This window comes from Raphanus sativus, chromosome 1, assembly GCF_000801105.2.
Source record: "Raphanus sativus cultivar WK10039 chromosome 1, ASM80110v3, whole genome shotgun sequence".
In the NCBI taxonomy this organism is placed as follows: domain Eukaryota; kingdom Viridiplantae; phylum Streptophyta; class Magnoliopsida; order Brassicales; family Brassicaceae; genus Raphanus; species Raphanus sativus.
The window spans coordinates 9592302-9610234 of record NC_079511.1 but is presented as its reverse complement, the minus strand read 5'-3'; the positions used below and the strand labels follow the sequence as shown (position 1 = coordinate 9610234).

The following is a 17933-nucleotide window of genomic DNA, read 5'->3' as shown; positions in this document are numbered from 1 at the left end:
AGGGCCTATCCTTCTGAGACTTAATTAAAAACGGCAACAATATTGCTCTCTCCTATAAGATGATGATTAAGGAGGTGAAGGAGACAAAAGAAAACAAAGTGATAGCAATCTGATATCGAGTTGAAACATGCATAACGGAAGAAAAGAAAAACAACATATAAAAAATCTGATCTTATTTGGAAAAAATAAAATAAAATAAGAACAAAGTATTTATTGACTAGTCGAATAGAGAAGTAAGATTATTCGATCGGTAATAAAATATATAAACAGATCGGCAAAAGCCAAAAGTAAATTCCGATACATAAACAGATCGGCAAAATTATAATTGAACCAGTAATCACTTCTACTTATTTTAATGAATAGATCTACAACATGTTTTCAGATAAATAGAGTGTGAATATATTTAAGTGATGATTTATTTAAATAGAATTTTACATCAATAGATTAAATTTTCATCGAAACTGAACAGTTGAGATGAACCAAACCTAGTTTGAAGAGTGAAATATAAAATACATCAATCAATTTTTTAAGGGATCTTAATTTTCTGACTTGTGTTGTGTATCAAACCAAAAAAATAAGTATATTTTGTTTGACGAGAAAAGTATATATTTACATTCATAATGTATTGATTAACATAGTAAAATCAAATGTGACAAAACAAACACAAACATAATTCTTCATAAAAATTAAGAAAGTGTAAGGAAATGTGAGTTTCCATAATTTGAATCACTGGCAACCGTTTGGTGCCATATAATTGCACCATCTTTTGTTGGAGGAACAACGTATTCTTCATGATCGTCTAATTGTTTGTCACAAAACATTTTGCAAGCTTCTTCACACATAGCTAAATCAGGCTTCTTAGCCACTTTCATGCATTGATTTGGAATATATGCTTTACACACATTTCTATATTAGTTGAATGAGAAGTTTGTGCAAAAAACATCATTGCTATGATCATGAAAACACTGAACTACAAATGTGTTTGGCTACAAAATTTGGAATAGTGAGAAAAATAATTTGTTGAGTAATATTGAATTTTTTAATATGCATAATCCACGTTTTTTTTTTGAAAACTAGAACTCCGGGTCTAGAAACACTAATGAACTTTTAGTCAAATCACTGGATCAATGAAGCTTCTACGGTAATATTGGGTTAGTGTAGTAACTTATATAACACAAAAGTGAGGATAACTATTTTTGGTTGTTGTTTTTTAAACGTTGTTTTGTTTTTAGATATATAGATCCATTTAGTTTTGTAAAGCTGTGCTTTACCATTTTTAATCCTCCAAACAATATAATGCTAACGATCATTAATGTTCGATATTGCAAATCCTATAGCTTGCACATATAAAACCATATATGCCAATATATTGTTGTTATAAATATTTCTTTGTAACAACATACACTTATCTAAAAAGATATGTCGAATGGTTCAATAATAGATGTGAACTGAATAATAACTCTAACGATTCCTTAAATCAGGTAAGCTTGGTCATCGACTCACAACATCTCTGGAGATCAAAAAGACATAATCGTAGGATCTCGATCGCTAGTGTGGTTTTACCTAGTTGTTTTCTTGCATGTTCCCATGTGATGCTAAAAGCTTTAATATTAAAACAACTAAGAAACAAACATTTAGGATTAGAAAAAAAATAATCAAATTTAGTAACAGAAAAGTGATCCTGTTTATAGTGACCCATACTACAAGAACTCCATAACAGGAACATGACTCGAATCCTATCCAAATTTTCTCCATGCCTCCCATGTGCTCACTCTTTCTTTTGTTTTACATCGCCTTTTCATAATAAAAAGTTCCTTTGTCTGTGCTCTCTGGATAATCTTGTAGGACTTAGAGCATCAATATTGGGAAGGCCTTGGTAAAGCCCTTAAGAGGAATAACGCGGGGACCGAGAAGAAAGAGAGTGAGAAAGCCCTTATTTAAGGGCGAGCCCTTACTCTCTACCGACCAAAAAAAAAAAAAAAGAGAAAGCCCTTAGTTAAGAGAGAGAGAGTGGACACCAATAATGATGGTCTTACTCTTATTTCCCCAAAAATTGATAAGATCGTACAGTTACATGGATTATAGCCATGTGATATCTATAAATAAGAGAATTGAACAAGAGGTTTAGCGAATTAACTAGGCAACGACACTATTCAGACATAGCGTTATGCTTTTTTTATACAGTATGTAGATATATATACTGTCTATATATTATCTTTAAAAAACTATAATCTTAACACCTTCATGAGTTCTGCTGATTACTCTTAAAGCTGGCCAAGTTAGACGGTTTGGATACGAAGAATATGTTACATGTGAGCATGAGTTGCTTACACCTGAATTGGGTGATTCTAACCACGTTAGATTGTGTTTTTGGCATTAAGATCAGCATGAATAGTTGAAACAGCATATTCTTTTATGTCACTGTCGGACTAGGAAGATCGAATGGTCCGTATCGGTTTGAGAAGAACTGATAATGAAGTGATAGGCAGATATAATATACGTTTTCTTATATGGGATGTATTGTTAAAGACATTAATAACGTTGATCATTGAGTCGTATAGTGTAAAGGAAGTATGTGGGATGGTCTAACTGAAAAAGTGATGATACATTGAAACTCATCACTACACAAACATATCACCTGTCAGTGTCTTTTTTTATTTAAAGTGTTTGGGTTTCTAGCTCTTGATATTGAAGCCTGTCTCTTCTCCTTCTTTTTCTTTTAAATCACGTGAACGCCCAGAATCTTGACCAACGCATAAAATGGACACCTTTAGTGTTCACACACCCCAAACCCCCAAACTTTTTAAATTAGGTCAATCTAGCTCCCAAACTTTAATTATTACTTATTCCCATTTGTTAGATAAGCACGTGATTTCGAGTTTGTGAAGACAAATAGAAGACATAATTTGAGCAATTTTCAAGATGCTTAGCAAATAGGGAGAAATTTTATCAAACCCTAAGATGAATCATGGATCTGATCTTTTGTTTCGCCCAAAGAAGTAAGAATTGTAGATGAAGCGATATGGTCTTGATAATGCAGACTTCACACTCCATGTGATGTGAGAAAGCCAAATTGAGAAGCAAACATAATTATTCTCCACGAAAATAATGTATGAACAAAGAAATAATTCATATAAATAACAGTTTGAATTATAATTAGTGAATGATAAAACATTAATGGATTCGATACAAAAAAGTTGGAAAAATAATTCTTATGGATATAGGAAATTTCGACCAGTTGCCAAAAAAAAAACTTCTAGTTAAGGTGAGAAGACAGAGTTTGAATAGAGAGAGACATCCAAAATCACTCACACATATAATCAAACAGAATGATGACTTGTCTTGGTGGAACCCTCAGATACATTCTCTTTTAGATTACGAATACTACAAGTGGATGTTTCTCGGCCAACACGTCCAAGTTTATTAAAAACAAAAGCATATAGATTTTGTGTTCACAGTATTGTTTCTAGATTATCGAATTAGTATTAAATAATATATGTGACACATGCCAATTGGTAAAATTAAACAATATCTGGATCCAAAATGAACTTTAATAATTACTTGTTGAAGCAACGTTCTTAGATATTAAAACGCCTGAATGATATTGTATATGTATAAAAATATTACACAAAATGGACAATACTTTGATATATTACACAAAATTGGACAATATTACACAAATGGACAATACTTATATTGTAAATGTATAGACAATATTAAAATGGACAATACCTTGATATATATATTGTCCATTTTACAAAAAGAAAGATTACACAAATAAAGTCCCATAAGAAGTAAGTTCATGATCTGTTATAGCAGATGCATGACTTTTGAACCCAAAAAGAAGCAGATGCATGACCTTAGTAAATATATATATATATATATATATATATATATATATATATATTATATATATATATATATTATTTTTGATCAAAAAAGAATATATATTATGGGATTTTATGTCAATGTCTGAGAACAGTAATGTCTGCAAAATCTAATAATAAAATAAATCAACCTATTTGATGGATAGCTGATTTAAATAGTATCATAATTCATAACTAAAATGCATGTCATTTTTCTTTTCTTTTTTCGTTTCTTCCAAGTAGCTAAAAGGCTTATCTACTTGGGAAATAATATGAAATATATATGTATTCGATATATATTTCGAAACTTAATTTCAGACCTACTCCCATCTCATTTCTTATCTCCCTCTCTTCTTTTACGGCCTCTCTCTCTCTCCTTCTCTTCTCTCGTTTTATTTGGTAGTGAGGATGGATATGTACAAAGATGATAGCTCACCATACTGTTATTTCCACCCGAAGGAAGAATATGTGGGAGTGTGTCCACTCTGTTTGAACGAGAGGCTTCTGGTTTTAGCTTCAAAGCAGAGATCGTCAAGAACCAAACATTCTTCATCTTCATCAATCATTAGCCTCCCTAAGATCTTTGCCTTTAGCGCTCTCCTCAGTCGCCTCGATCTCAGGCACCACCGGAAATTCAGTCCACCATCCGATCTTGACGTCTCCACAAGCCAAGAAGGTACACAACTATATATGTATTACACACCAGTTATGTAAACTTCATATTTATATTCATGTTATCTTTTGTTTGCTAAAGTATTCATGTTATCTTTTTTTTTGCTAAACTGCATATTTATGAAGTATGATGATTTTAAAGTTGGTTATTCATGTTATCTTAACCAACTTTAAAATCATCATACTTCAAGATCGAATTCCAATTGGATATTAACCCTTTTTGTTTCTCGTATAATGAATGACGCAGGCTACGGCTAATTATCGCTTATAGTTCTCGAATTTTATGCATTCTTAATTGCTGTACGAATCAACAAAAATATATTTTTTAAATCAATAAATAATTGAAATTTATCTATCTTGTGTGTGTGTGTTCAGATTCTTTTATATCAATCAAATTCGAAAATGATGGAAACGCGTCGTGGGAAAAGAAAACAGAGTGTGTAGACAACATCAACTCAACATGTAAAGAGCAGCAGTCCCTAATAACTAGCAGTACTAGTATCGTAGAGCGTAAAAGTGTCAAGTCATCTCTGAGGTGGCGCAAACGTATTGGCCATCTTTTTCACGTAATTAAACTAAGATCAGGATTGTCCACCTCTTCTCGTCATGTGGCATCATCATCCAAGGTCGAAGGAACCAAAGTGAGGAAACAGGGTTGGGTGGTGAGGACCTTAACCAGAAGAAAAACCAGGAAAAGTAAAAATTGAATTTTTCATATATTTATTTACTACACCTAAAACAAATAATTTTTTGGTGTTTAAAAAAACAAATATTTATATTGCTTTTTTATAGTTTAATATTTGGTTTGGTCGTTTTGTCAATGATTGACGCTTCTGTTTAAAGAAAAAATATTTTGAAGTTTTTTCTGTTGTAAGTAATGATAATGCTGGAAAACCCATAAATTAAATTGTTGAATTGAATAGATTTTTGTAAAACTAGGTGTATTACATATAATCTTTTAGTTTTTAACCAAATAATTTACATATAATTTCTAAAGCATATGTAAAAGGCACAAGAGGCTTGCCATGTACCATACTTCTTTGTTGGCTTGTGGTCTGTATCTGATAAAGCTTATTAAAAGATGGGAGAAGGGTCAAAATAGCCTTTTATCATTATTTTTAAAATAATAGTATTTCACTTTTTCTTGTTTAGTTTTAATGGTTTTCCTCGATTGGAGACTTCGTCTTTTCTAATGAGGGTTTTATCTTAGGAGGCTTGTAATCTGCCAGCAATGTATCTCGACAATAATCTTTCACATTTGTAATTTGCCAGTGTTAATGAAATTAATTCCAGTAAAAGAAATAAGAAGCTAAGGAAAGCGAGAAGAAAAAAATACAAAATTTAGTTGCTTTTAAATAAATAATTTTACATGGGATTCTTGGAATTCTTCCTTTATGACTTTTAGTGCTCACCTTTAGTTTCCTTTATTCTCATTTCTCTTTATAAAATAAATAAACGAGAGTAGTACATTTTATAATGCAAGAAGAGTCCATGTTAAGTTGTACACAATAGTGGGAAACATTGTAGCACAAAAAAGGACCCCAATGCCGCCCCATTCACATCGTCTTATAGTTGTCATCTCTTTTGCATACATTGTATACTTCCAAATCTTTTGTTATAAAATATTATAGTAGAACTTGTGAGATAATTTGGAAGAAGTTCTTTTTCAGCTGTACCTACAACTGAGATAGTTTGGAAGAAGCTCACCATCAAGTTGTTAGGGACTCGTTATTCGAATGACTGGAACCATATTCTGGACAGCCTGACGGATACAACTCTGGACTGCAACACTCTGTTTCTACTTCGGTCTGCACTTCAGTCAACTATTCACTCGCTATGGCGAGAACGAACCAATCAACATCACAGAGCAACACCTACAGACCCACATCTGGTAACAAGGTAAATTGACAAACACATCCGCAACCATATTTTGGTTCTGCTCGTGGGAGAATGCATACTAGATACGACAAGGTGATGCAACTTTGGTTTTGCGTCAAGATGATTTTCTACCGGCAAATTAGTTAGGTTTTATCTCTTTCAAAGAAAATCATATTCAATGTAATAAAAAAACCTTCAAAAAAAAATTCAATTTAAAAGAACTTGTGAAATAATTGTAGCACATTGGTTTATGTTGGAGACTTGTCATGTCATATGTTACATAGGTTACCAACTACCAAGTTCATGTTGATTAGAAGGCGAAATATGATAAAATGTAAAATCAATAGTAGATTCATTTGACAATGTTGATTTTGATATATGATCTTTATTTTTTTGTGAGGTGACCACTCAAGGAAAAATGTTGCTTTAGTTTCTTTCTAAGTTCAAGCAAAAGTAGGAAAGCAATGTGACTCCCCCCAAGAAATTATATAAGAATTTTATCAATGTGGTAAGACTGATGCGAGAGAAAACCTAATTTTTAGGTTGATTGAACGACGAGTCCACTTGTTTGTTCTGTGTACTTTTCTCTACTTTTTGCACCTTTTTCAATTTTCATATTATTGAAACTATTATTAAAAAACTATCGAGCAGATTTAGCTGGATGTTTAGGGCTTGAATGTTATCTGTTTGCGGTCAGGAATACTTCTATTTATTCAAATCAAAACTTGAAACAAGTTCTAATAAACCATTGAAGAGTCCACCAAGAAATTAACAGGTCTCCAAATACAACAACTGGATAATGGAGAAAAACGAAAAGAATGATCGAAAATATGGTGATTATGTTTCACCAAAAAATGGTGATTATGATAAATCAGGATAATTAGCCATCGTTTTTAGACCTACATAGCACATGGGGATTTTTTTTTTCTTTCAAATTTATGAGTGTTTTTTGCATAAATTTGGTAAGTTCGGGTCTCTTTTGCCGAGAGCGGTGGCTGTAGGGTTAAACGGGACCATTTTTATAGTTGTTCGTATTCAAAACTAGGAGAAGGACCACGCACCTATTCCTTGTTTACCTAACATAAAGATTTTGAACAATTAAATGACACTTTTCAGAAAAATATATAGCGTAAAATTATATATCATTCGTATTGATCAATAAGTCCTTGCAATTAATTACCAAACACAAAAAAATAATTCTAATGCAAAAATTCATATGATGGACAAGGCAAGGATCGTCGAGCAGGACGTAGCCCCATTGGTGGGCGCATGTAGTTATCGCATATACTAAATTGTATAGTGGGGTTAAATTTAAAACATACAAGAGTTGAGATGTTGAGGATAATTTGGCATGTTATGACTTATAATCCTATGTTGCATGAGTAATGCATGGTCTAAGCATATATTTATATGTTAGTCATGATTCATGAGTGACAGCAACATGTGGGATTCAAATTTCAAAGTCTTGAACTAAAGAGCATGACGTATATACTTAATACTTGGAACTACTCCAACAACAACACTTATCCAATTTCTTATCCGACGGTATATGCATATTCATACATGTATGTGTACTTTTCATTGCATTTTGTATGAATATGACATTTAGGCCCTTTTATTTACATATCAACACCCAAGACAATATATGTAGTAAGCAGCATAAAGATAGCATAAAGTAGGTGGTGAAACTCGAAGCAGAGTGCATGAAGCTGTATAGATGAATCATCACTATTCACTACCATCTAATCGGTCTTCTTCGGATAGTCATTCAAATGTAAGGAAGAGAGGGGATGGAGGGGATTTTTATGGCTCATCTCATGTGGATAAATCAGCAATGGCTTGTGAGGGAAAAAACAATTCAAGATTGTAAAAGGCAAATGATAGAAGCCTTCAGGGGATTAATTCTTCTATGTAAAACTGATCTCATGGATGATTTCTTTGAGATGGTCGTCTTGTGGCTCTGCCTGAGGGACATGCTATAAATGACTGAATATGAACTGAGCTTAAAAAGGAGAAGGTAACTAAATGCTGTGGAGAAGCGAGAAGAAATTGAGCCCAGAGTTGTTGAGATAAAGTGGGAAGAGATCAAAAAGGACCATATCGTCTTTGAGCAATCTGCTCTTGAAGTTGGTAGAGGTCAATCTGCTCTTTAGCCGCACAGGTTTTACCAGAGTTTTCAGATTCTGATTTTCTTATGGCTCATACAAAAGAAAAAAATCATCAAACAAATAACATTTACATGTAGTTTTCGTTCAAAAAAAGAAAGAATCTGAAAGCTAAATAGAAACATAGTAGCAAAGCCTCAGAAATAAAAAACAGATGAGTGTGGTAATGTGTATTATAAACCTTACAATAAACCTTGGTCTAAGGATGGCTTCCAAAAAAATGGCTAATCATTCTACATGGTTACTCTTCTCTTGATTTCTTCTGTTGCTTCTCTCTCTTCTAAAAGCATGAAACAGATCCATCCCAAGACCCACATTGAGGATGTTCATTCCAGCCATACCAAACAGAGCGAGCGGCCACTCAACACCTCTCCCAAACTTGTGCGCGTCTTTGATCAGCTTGACAGTGATGAGAATGTGAGGAATGCATCTCGCAAACACAAAGGCCGTCCAGTTTAGTACCCACTCCAGTTTCACCAACGCCGTGCCGCTGTCACGGATTCCCGCCATCCTCCTTAGCTTCCTCACGTGCAGAAAGATCGAATGCATCTGTTTGTAACGAATGTCACTTATAGATTGTTTTATGTAAAGCATAGAAAGCTTCTTTTAAAAGCGTACCTCGCAAATGAGAGTAAGGATGAGGTAGTTGATGGTTACGTTCCGGTACAGAGCCAAAGTGAAGCAAACGAGGAGGACGAGATGGTGGACCAGGATAGAAGGTATTAAACCGCTGTACAAACGGTACCGAAGCATATCCCACTGGTCATAAGCAAAGTAACCGCAAGAGAAACACAGAGCAGGGTGTGCCCAGTTCCAAGCCCCACCAACGAGCTCAGAATGATCGAACATCTCGTCTACACCTTTCTCTAAGCATTGGTTGAGCAGAATGAAAACCACTACACAACCAATGCAAAATCATCGTTAATCAGAGTATAGAAGCGAGAGAGAGAGAGGGAGAGAGACCTGAGGCGGAGGTGATGATTGAGTGTAGGAGCGAGACGGAGGTGTTAACGAAGAGAGGGTCACGAGAGAGGCAAGCACGAACAAACCAATTCGCCGATTGAAAGAAGCATCCTCCGCTGATCACCCAGAGAAGCTCGGTCCTTAGGTTGAAGGCAATCTCGAACACGACGGAGACTAGCCATAGAAGCAGCGTCGCCAGGAAGAATTGCCCCGCACCGTTCTTCCCAGTTCCCGTCCTCGCCATCAAAAGTTATCTTCCCGGTAAAGTTTATAGCCCTAATTTAATTTATTTTCTTTTAGCGGCTCTGGCTATAGGCCCTTCCTCAAGCTCCGACGTTTATCCAATCTTTCTTCTCCTGTTATATTATTTTACGTTAAACAAAAAAAGTTTGTAAGAGCGCGTTTAGGACGCAACCGACACGTGTTCTGCAGCAAGACTTGTTCTGTTCTTTAGGCTGAATCTACAACAAGCCGACAAAATTAAAATACTCTAATGTGCCGACATTTGATTTCCACAAACTGCTACCTTATGAGGCCCATTAAGCCCATTTGAGCTACGGCCCAATAATGTCTATTTAGATATCCATTCAGATTATACCATCTCATTTCCCGGTTAACTATAAGCATCTACAAAGTATATACATGATAACTGTTTATTAACATTTTAGTTTAAAACTATTTTCTTTAAAAAAAATATTTTAAATTTGATATATGATTTTGGATATATATTATCTCGTCTGTTTGATTATTATTTGGATATATTAGATAACATCTACTTTTGTGTTCCAACCACAATATTTTTACTCTATAAATTAAATTTTGATTCATTTTGTTACTGCATTTAGTTTGATTCATAGATTTGTAAATTTATTTTAGTGAGATTATATATAATTTATTATATATTGTTTCGAGAATTAAATAATAAAAATAAACTAAAATGTTGATAGATTCAAAGTTATATAAATGAACACAACAATGATAATCTTTTGAAACCTCATTCAGATATATAAATTATACAAAATATACTATATGTGATGTTAGTAAATTTGATTGTTTTATGTTTTAATCTAGTAGTTACAAAATAATATGAATTACTCTAGTAACTAGTAGAATGATTAAAGTCATTCTAAGTAATTTCGCTTCTAACGGTCTTTTTTTTTAATTGGTTGAACTTTATAAAAAACAATCAAACTTAATTGACTAACTAAATTTTATTTTAAAAAATATACTTTTTTAAAGAAATCCAAAAGAGTTCTTAACCGATTGTATTGCTTTTATGGATCAATCATTAAATGCATGAAAGACATACAAAATCCATAACATCTATTTATAGATGTTTTTGTTGGGAATTTGAGTGCACCAGTTTCTATCTCAGAGTTGTAGTTTTGCTTTCACAAGACTGCACAGTTCTTGTCATTCAATAGCAAATCCATTTACAAAGCTAAACATGTTTACAAAGAGATAATGTTAAATATCATAGTTAAAACCGCATAGAACATAACATGTAATATGTTTAATGTATTTTATGATTTAAAATACATATGTTAACTTACTTATTTTGTAAATTTCTAAAGAAAATAATAAATTTTAATAAAATTAAAGGTTCACATTTAGTTATCAAAGTAGCAACAAAGGTAAGTTAGAGACTATGTTATCTAAAAACAAAACACTTGATAATTATAAGGTGAAAAGATGCATTTTACATAATCATATATAATTGTTATTAATGGCAATCAGAACTAATATTTTAATTTATTTGGCTTAATTACATTAAAATAATTATAATTTTATTTACAAGAATACATTAAAATAGGAGGTTTTCTGACCGTCAATTTCTTAAAACGTACAATGGTGGCGGAGCGAGATTGCCAATACTCCACCATGAACTCGGCCAGGCATGCTTGTCAACACGGGCCACCAGAGGTTTCGGTCCACCATGTGGACGTTATCGACTCTCCACATTCCTAAACAGATTACCAGAAGTCCCATGTAAGATGGGTGAGGGTTTATAGAGTACAAATCCTACTAAGAAACAAACATGCAGTTAAAATCGGTACATTGTTGTAGTTTAAAATTGTTATTTTAAATTTGATATATGATTTTAGATATATATTATCTCGTCTGTTAGATTATTATTTGGATATATTAGATAACACCTACTTTTGTGATCCAACCATAATTTGATTTATTAAAGGTATTGCTGTAATTAACCGTCATATGAATTTATGTGAGTGTGACACGTATAAATAGCCATGTATAAACATGAATTCTCAAATATTACTACAAAGATTTTTTCAGATTTTTGGATTCTAACTTCATAATTTCCATTCAAGTTTTATATAGGTTCGGTTAAATATTATTACATTTTTGGATAGATTTTATAATTTTGTCTACAATCTATCTTTTATCTATTTCGTGATAATAATACTACTTTAGTTGATTTCAGATAAAAATAAACATAAAAGTAAGTACCTGACAAAATTATTTATGTTTCAAAATTTTATTTCAACTAATTTAGAATTTAGAATCAAGTCTTTTAAGCTTTTCAGTTTGAGTTTGGATCAAATTCAGATAATATCCAAAATCCTAAACACCATTCTAACCGATTCTTCACATATCTTTAAATAGACCGGCTGGATTTTAAATAGCATATGGCTAGGTGAGGCAATGAGTGTCTCTGTCTCTCGCATGAGCCATGCGCCATGGCAACACCAAGCGCTCATTTGTATGAAACTGAAAAAAATTGTATTGAAAACATAATCATGGATAGACATTAGACAGTGATAATTTTCTATTTTAATTTAAGTTACGGAAAGATATTGATAAATGTAATAAGTTAAGACATTTTGAGTTTTCCAGCAAAACTTATGATTAAAAAGAGAAGTCAGAATATGAGAACTAACAGTAAAAGCAAAGAAGAGCTAAACCCACCGTAAATAGAGAGAACAATAGAGAAATGTTTACAGACACACAACACAAGAAAGCAAGATATCATATGATTATAGACACAGAACACAATCAAACTGAAACATTTTGAAAACCAATGTTTCAAAAGTATAATATTATTTCTCAAACCGGTTTCCACACCGACAAAACCTCCTGGAACATCTCCAGCATCAGCTCACGATCAGCCTGCCTGAAGAAACCGCTGATCTCCTCCCTGACATCATAAATCTTTCCGAAATCAAACAAATACATCAAACACCCTTTCTTCAGTTTCTCCAGCTGATAAAGCCAAGCCTCCTGCAGCCTCTCCAGCACGTTCCCGGAGTTTATATCTTCCATCAGGCTCTCCTCGCATGCCGCCTTCAGATCCGTGATATCGTACTTGTTCGCGGCTCCTAGAAGCGCGAGCCTGTGTTTCCAGAAGTCTTCCTGCGTTATGCTTCCGTAGAGGTAGCTAAGGAGCGCCATGCAGGATTCTCTAGACATGTCGTCGATGTGGATGGTGGATGACTCTTTCTCCTTGAGGTCGTGATGGAACATGCTTCTGAAGACGTTTGAGCTGGCGGAGAGGATGGCCTTGTGAGCGGAGAGCGTCCCGCCGGATGTGTGGATGGTTACGTCGGAGAGGATGTTTTCTTCTAGCATACGGGATAAGCATTTGAGAGTGGTTTGCGTTGAGATTGATTGCATTGTTGTATCCGTTGGCCAAACAGGTGAAGCTTCACCACCCTGTGGATAATGATCGAAACCATGGGAAAATAAAAGATACACTCAAATCGAAAATACTTTTAATTAAAAAAAAAAATCTGAAAACTTACATTCAAAGGGCAGATTTTGAGATCAAGAAACTCAACATCAATGGTGAAACGACCGTGGAAGCTTGAATCCACATGCCACACACAATCATCAGTTGTACGCAGCAGTTTCTCATACACTACAATAGGTAGGCACTAATTAACTTCAAGCAACCACCACAAGACAAGTAACATAACATTCAGAGACTAATACATACCAGGAGAGATGTATAGTTTACGGTTAGGGCCAACGTTGGAGACACGAAGAACAAATTTAGCAATAGGAGGTTGTTCCTTGGATACACGAGAGAGTTCTGGGAAGAGCCTAACAGATAGGAAACGATTCCTCTCTATAGACAGATGCCTTCAATCATCATCCAAAACACCACATGAATTAATCAAGAGAGCCACAAACAGAATTATTAAAAAAAAAGAAAAAAAAAATCAAAACATTGATTATTACCAATTCCAGATTCCAGCTTTGAAAGGATCAGACTTTTTGAAAGAGCAAGGTCCAAAATTTTCAATCCGCCATTGAGCTAATCTCGAGATTGTCTCCACCTTCGTGTCCCCCATCCACTCCTGTGAACTCTCTCTCAAAGATTCTTTTTTGACTTCCTTTTCTCTCTGGAAAAAAAGCTTTACTTCACGCCATATGACACGAACCCAAGCAAGCAAGCAAGCAACTAACACCAGGCATTCATCGTGCGCCACGTGTACGGAGATGTCGGGTTCTTCTTTTTTAATCATTTTACCGGTTTGTTTCGGTTTAGTAAAGACCACTCTTGGTCGGATATCGGGTTTTCCTTTTTTAATCATTTAACCGGTTTGTTTCGGTTTATTAAAGACAAGATAAAACAAACAACTCACTCGGTGGTCGGAAATGGAAGTGAGAAAATTGGAGAGAGTTCAGAAATGGCGACGGAGAATAAACCGAAGATCGTGTGGAACGAAGGGAGACATAGATTCGAGACGGAGGATCACGGAGCTTTCATTGAATACAAGATGATGAACAACGGGACTGTCATGGACTTGGTTCGAACTTACGTGCCGTCTTCTAAAGCAGGATTGGGTTTGGCTTCGCATCTCTGCGTCGCTGCCTTCGAACACGCGTCCTCTCGCTCTTTCTCCATCGTCCCCACTTGCTCCTACGTTTCCGTAAGTTGACTCTTCCTCCTTTGGTGATTCATGTACCGTTTTTTTAATCCTATGAAATGTTGTCTTCTTCGCAGGAAACGTTTCTACCTAGAAACCCATCTTGGAAACATCTAGTTTACCCCAAGATCCTCAAATCTAGCATCTGATTAAGCTCTCTTGCTTGCCTTTGGTGAATCAAACATAAAAACATTACACTATTAAGCACTTGTTTCATGTGTAAACAACAAAATGTCACACTGCACTTGTAACAGTAACAAACAGACATGGTAGTAGTGTTGTTGTTGTCCATAATAAATCAAATAAAACATGCGAACATTATATATTCTACATTGATATATTATGTTCTTTGTACATTGAGATAAGGCGTTGATGTGTCACTCTAGCCGGTGACAAAGTAATCCATTTTCTCTGGAGGTAAGTTCAAGACCGATTGTTCAACCTGGATCACAAGAAACAGATTCGACCAAATTAAAAATGTGCATTAAGCTATAGATGTAAGAAACAAGAGAAAGGTATACTTGCCTCTTCGAAAGGGACGAAGACGAAGGGAGTCATACCCCTCTTGTGCGAGACGGCAGGTATATCAGGGTTGTGAGTTTCATCGTCTCTCCAATTCTCAACTACCCCAAGAATGTCCTCTTCTGTGCTACTTCCTTCCTCATCGTTCACACCACTCGTCACTAGTGACAGCAAATCCATCCTGTTATTCGCTCCTATCGCCGTTCCTCTTAACCTACACCCCACACCATGATTATGATAAAAAATGACTGCATGCTACTCAGAGAGATATATGTTCATCACACTCACTGGAAAATACAGTCTTAGATGGATGTACCAGTCACGTTAATAGCCCTTCTTCCCTAGAGATTAAATCCTACTAATCGAGTCTAGATTCCCTATAAGGATCACTAAAACCTTAGAAGTGAAACATTCTCTGTCCTGATATTTTTGAGGTGATTGTAATACCTTAAACGGATCCTTAAGACAGTAGGGCGTGTCCCTGGATACAGAACAGCTGCTTCGATCTGAAGAAACACAACATATTATTCAGTTTATATAGACTAAAGTAACGTTGTTGATATACCAATCCAATAGGCAGTTAAGAGGTAGTTGACCTTGTCATCTGACATAGACAATGTATAAGTGCCTCTGTAAAGACCGTCTGTTTTAGAAGACTTAAAGTTCATGTATTTGGCTACATCCTTCAATTTCTGTGAAGAGTTCTGGAGTAATAATTTAAAACAAAAAAACGATGGAGATCAGGCAAGCAGCTCTACGTTTATATCTACTTGGATTGAAGTGTACAAACCTTGTAAAGGAATCTGCCAGAAGGGTAGAATCTTATGTAGCGGAAGTAACATACCTGCAAAAAAAAAACAATTCCAAAAAAGAAGAGGCTACTAATTAGATGAGTCTGTGTAGGGACAAGATGCAAGAAAAAAGAAGAAAAAGTGCTTTACAATGTGAACTGGATTTGTAATCTTCCACTCCGCAATTCCAGCTCGAATGTAAGTGTTCCTACTCACATAAATACCTGAGAATTAAGAAAAATACTATGAGCTAACAAGAGTTGATGTTAGTCAAGGTATACAAAAAGATACAACAAACAGTCACTTGGCACTTGAATCTCGTGAAGCAAGAAGGAAAGATTTTATTACCATCAGTACGAACTCTGGATCTAAGAAGCCACATTTTCCTCCATGATCCATCGTATTTAGACTGCAAGATCCTATAGTTTTCGATAACTCCAGCAGTCTGCCAAGCTTTCAAGCACGCGTTACGCCAGAAGACAGGGTTTCGAACCGTGTACCTCCACTTTCTGCAGACGCAAGCTGCTCTTCCTAAGTCATAAGGCAACATCCGAGCAAATACCTACAAATATATATCCATGTGTCAACTTCATCAGTTTGAAAAAAAAAAAGAAAAGAAAGATAGGGGAAGATCCAATCCAACCTCGAAAAGAAGCTCATCGGGCAAGGAACGATGAATCAAAGCAGGATCAAATTGTGGTTTACTGCTTGTGCTTCCGAATGGTGCAACGGGCCTTACATGGACTCCGTAGAGATCTGAAATAAATAAGAAAAGAGGAAAGTAACCATGAGAAAAGTCACACTAGTTCTAATGAGATGGAAAGGGATCACACTAGAATTACCAAGCCAAGGTCTCTTTGTAATAAAGTATTGAACAGTCCTGAGCCGTAACGCAGATTCAAGCTCAGATGGTATGTTGAGAGCATCTGTGAAAATCAAAACAAAAAGAAACAATAAAACAAACACATTTCAGGAGACTATTAGATCAAATTACTAAAGCATTCTTTTTTTTATTCATTCCGCAAAAGCTGTGTTTATGCAAAATCAACACGATGAGCTGAGCGATATAAGAAAATCTATTAAAAAAAAGATAATCAATTCAGAGCCAGCTCCAATATATCAAATCGCAAAACAGAGACCAACCGTTCTCGATAAATCAATCATATATTTGATCCGGTGGGGGCCAACACGATAAAAAAAATTGAAAACTTAAAATCTTGAAATTGAAATACCTGAAGTCATGGGAAATTGATAGAGAAATTGGGGTTGTTCCGAATGAAAAAAAAGTCGAGGGCGGTTTCGTAGCCGCGCGCCTCTGTTACTGGAAAAAAATAAAACAGGACGATAAGATTAAGACCAGAGACTATTTTTATGTTTTTCCATGTTGTCTCGAAGCCCACATTATTCACATGGAAACCGACATTTGAAGGTCGGTTTTTCTATATGTTTTTGAACCAAAGTGGTTTGGTTTAGCTGTTTGGCTATTTGGTCTATTAATAAGTACATTTATTACAGTGTGGTTCCTAAAAGATGTGTAGTGCTTGCTACTAGTACCTCATTTTTTTTTCCCGTTAAAGAAAAAAAAGCAGTATGCGGCTGAAAAATAAAAAAATTATGTGACCCAAATCAATCAAGACCGGTACAATCTGAAACTACATCCACATTATATATATACGCATTTCATCATTATGTTTGTGGCTTAGTCTATCTTCATTTACGTAGGTGGGATTGAGATGTTATCTGGTTTTAGGTGAAAATTATAGAGAATACATGAATTAGACTGTACAATTTCTGTTCGGTTTGTTTAATCTTACCAAGGTGGGTCTAACTATTGAATCTATTGATTAGTTAGAAGCTATGTTAAATGAAATATTCATTTTACTATTTTGATACATATGCAAGAATTCTATCAACCACACCATTTTCTCATGATTGATATCTTGTTTGGTGACAGTAAAATTGACGATGAAAGTGATTCACTGCTTAAATGTAGTCAAGCTATCAGAGACTTTTGTGAATATATATATATATATATATATATATATATATATATGAATCACAATTCAAAAATATATGACGTTTAAATATGTTTCCATTAAACAAGTCCGACACAATCCATGTTGCAGCAAAATGTGTCTTGAATCTAAAACACCCGAATCAACATGAAGCAGAGAACGCCGT

General features: G+C 34.7%; 5 protein-coding genes across 6 annotated transcripts; 2 read left to right on the top strand and 3 right to left on the bottom strand.

Moving 5' to 3' along the window:
* Window positions 1-4098: 4098 nt before the first annotated feature.
* On the top strand, window positions 4099-6594 carry LOC108860655 (uncharacterized). Of its 2 annotated transcripts, XM_057010029.1 has the most exons (3): window positions 4099-4542; window positions 4914-5234; window positions 6209-6594. In XM_057010029.1, exons 1-3 carry the CDS (start codon window positions 4275-4277, stop codon window positions 6439-6441), a joined length of 822 nt encoding a protein of 273 aa, XP_056866009.1. In that variant the 5' UTR covers window positions 4099-4274; the 3' UTR covers window positions 6442-6594. The 2 variants fall into 2 exon arrangements, with proteins under 2 accessions (XP_056866009.1, XP_018490019.2); XM_018634517.2 differs by lacking the exon at window positions 6209-6594 and having other exon boundaries at window positions 4108-4542; window positions 4914-5840.
* Window positions 6595-8620: 2026 nt separating this feature from the next.
* On the bottom strand, window positions 8621-9962 carry LOC108859266 (uncharacterized). The gene is made up of 3 exons (XM_018633189.2): window positions 9545-9962; window positions 9200-9477; window positions 8621-9130 (listed from the first exon to the last, which is right to left on the bottom strand). Exons 1-3 carry the CDS (start codon window positions 9786-9788, stop codon window positions 8810-8812), a joined length of 843 nt encoding a protein of 280 aa, XP_018488691.1. The 5' UTR covers window positions 9789-9962; the 3' UTR covers window positions 8621-8809.
* Window positions 9963-12460: 2498 nt separating this feature from the next.
* Window positions 12461-13938, bottom strand: LOC108809777 (BTB/POZ domain-containing protein At1g21780). The gene is made up of 4 exons (XM_018581923.2): window positions 13748-13938; window positions 13503-13648; window positions 13309-13424; window positions 12461-13219 (listed from the first exon to the last, which is right to left on the bottom strand). Exons 1-4 carry the CDS (start codon window positions 13858-13860, stop codon window positions 12614-12616), a joined length of 981 nt encoding a protein of 326 aa, XP_018437425.1. The 5' UTR covers window positions 13861-13938; the 3' UTR covers window positions 12461-12613.
* Window positions 13939-14167: 229 nt separating this feature from the next.
* LOC108809797 (acetyltransferase At1g77540) lies at window positions 14168-14769 on the top strand. Its single transcript, XM_018581943.2, has 2 exons — window positions 14168-14442; window positions 14517-14769. Exons 1-2 carry the CDS (start codon window positions 14200-14202, stop codon window positions 14586-14588), a joined length of 315 nt encoding a protein of 104 aa, XP_018437445.1. The 5' UTR covers window positions 14168-14199; the 3' UTR covers window positions 14589-14769.
* LOC108809787 (F-box protein 7) lies at window positions 14632-17148 on the bottom strand. The gene is made up of 10 exons (XM_018581933.2): window positions 16985-17148; window positions 16595-16678; window positions 16396-16508; window positions 16101-16314; window positions 15903-15976; window positions 15752-15805; window positions 15558-15665; window positions 15409-15467; window positions 14965-15175; window positions 14632-14881 (listed from the first exon to the last, which is right to left on the bottom strand). Exons 1-10 carry the CDS (start codon window positions 16992-16994, stop codon window positions 14822-14824), a joined length of 987 nt encoding a protein of 328 aa, XP_018437435.1. The 5' UTR covers window positions 16995-17148; the 3' UTR covers window positions 14632-14821.
* Window positions 17149-17933: the final 785 nt, after the last annotated feature.

What these genes read in the sequence shown, in the direction of transcription:
- LOC108860655 (XM_057010029.1), top strand. Translation starts at nt 4,275, where the DNA reads ATGGATATGTACAAAGATGATAGCTCACCATACTGTTATTTCCACCCG. An exon ending in CGTCTCCACAAGCCAAGAAG is followed by an intron (nt 4,543 to 4,913) that starts GTACACAACTAT and finishes GTGTGTGTTCAG; the next exon opens with ATTCTTTTATATCAATCAAA. An exon ending in CAGAAGAAAAACCAGGAAAA is followed by an intron (nt 5,235 to 6,208) that starts GTAAAAATTGAA and finishes GTTCTTTTTCAG; the next exon opens with CTGTACCTACAACTGAGATA.
- LOC108859266 (XM_018633189.2), bottom strand. Translation starts at nt 9,788, where the DNA reads ATGGCGAGGACGGGAACTGGGAAGAACGGTGCGGGGCAATTCTTCCTG. An exon ending in AATCATCACCTCCGCCTCAG is followed by an intron (nt 9,478 to 9,544) that starts GTCTCTCTCCCT and finishes TTGGTTGTGTAG; the next exon opens with TGGTTTTCATTCTGCTCAAC. An exon ending in TCCTTACTCTCATTTGCGAG is followed by an intron (nt 9,131 to 9,199) that starts GTACGCTTTTAA and finishes CGTTACAAACAG; the next exon opens with ATGCATTCGATCTTTCTGCA.
- LOC108809777 (XM_018581923.2), bottom strand. Translation starts at nt 13,860, where the DNA reads ATGGGGGACACGAAGGTGGAGACAATCTCGAGATTAGCTCAATGGCGG. An exon ending in AAAGCTGGAATCTGGAATTG is followed by an intron (nt 13,649 to 13,747) that starts GTAATAATCAAT and finishes TGATGATTGAAG; the next exon opens with GCATCTGTCTATAGAGAGGA. An exon ending in TCAAAATCTGCCCTTTGAAT is followed by an intron (nt 13,220 to 13,308) that starts GTAAGTTTTCAG and finishes CATTATCCACAG; the next exon opens with GGTGGTGAAGCTTCACCTGT.
- LOC108809797 (XM_018581943.2), top strand. Translation starts at nt 14,200, where the DNA reads ATGGCGACGGAGAATAAACCGAAGATCGTGTGGAACGAAGGGAGACAT. An exon ending in CCACTTGCTCCTACGTTTCC is followed by an intron (nt 14,443 to 14,516) that starts GTAAGTTGACTC and finishes TCTTCTTCGCAG; the next exon opens with GAAACGTTTCTACCTAGAAA.
- LOC108809787 (XM_018581933.2), bottom strand. An exon ending in CTGGCAGATTCCTTTACAAG is followed by an intron (nt 15,666 to 15,751) that starts GTTTGTACACTT and finishes TTATTACTCCAG; the next exon opens with AACTCTTCACAGAAATTGAA. An exon ending in GTCTTAAGGATCCGTTTAAG is followed by an intron (nt 15,176 to 15,408) that starts GTATTACAATCA and finishes TGTGGGGTGTAG; the next exon opens with GTTAAGAGGAACGGCGATAG.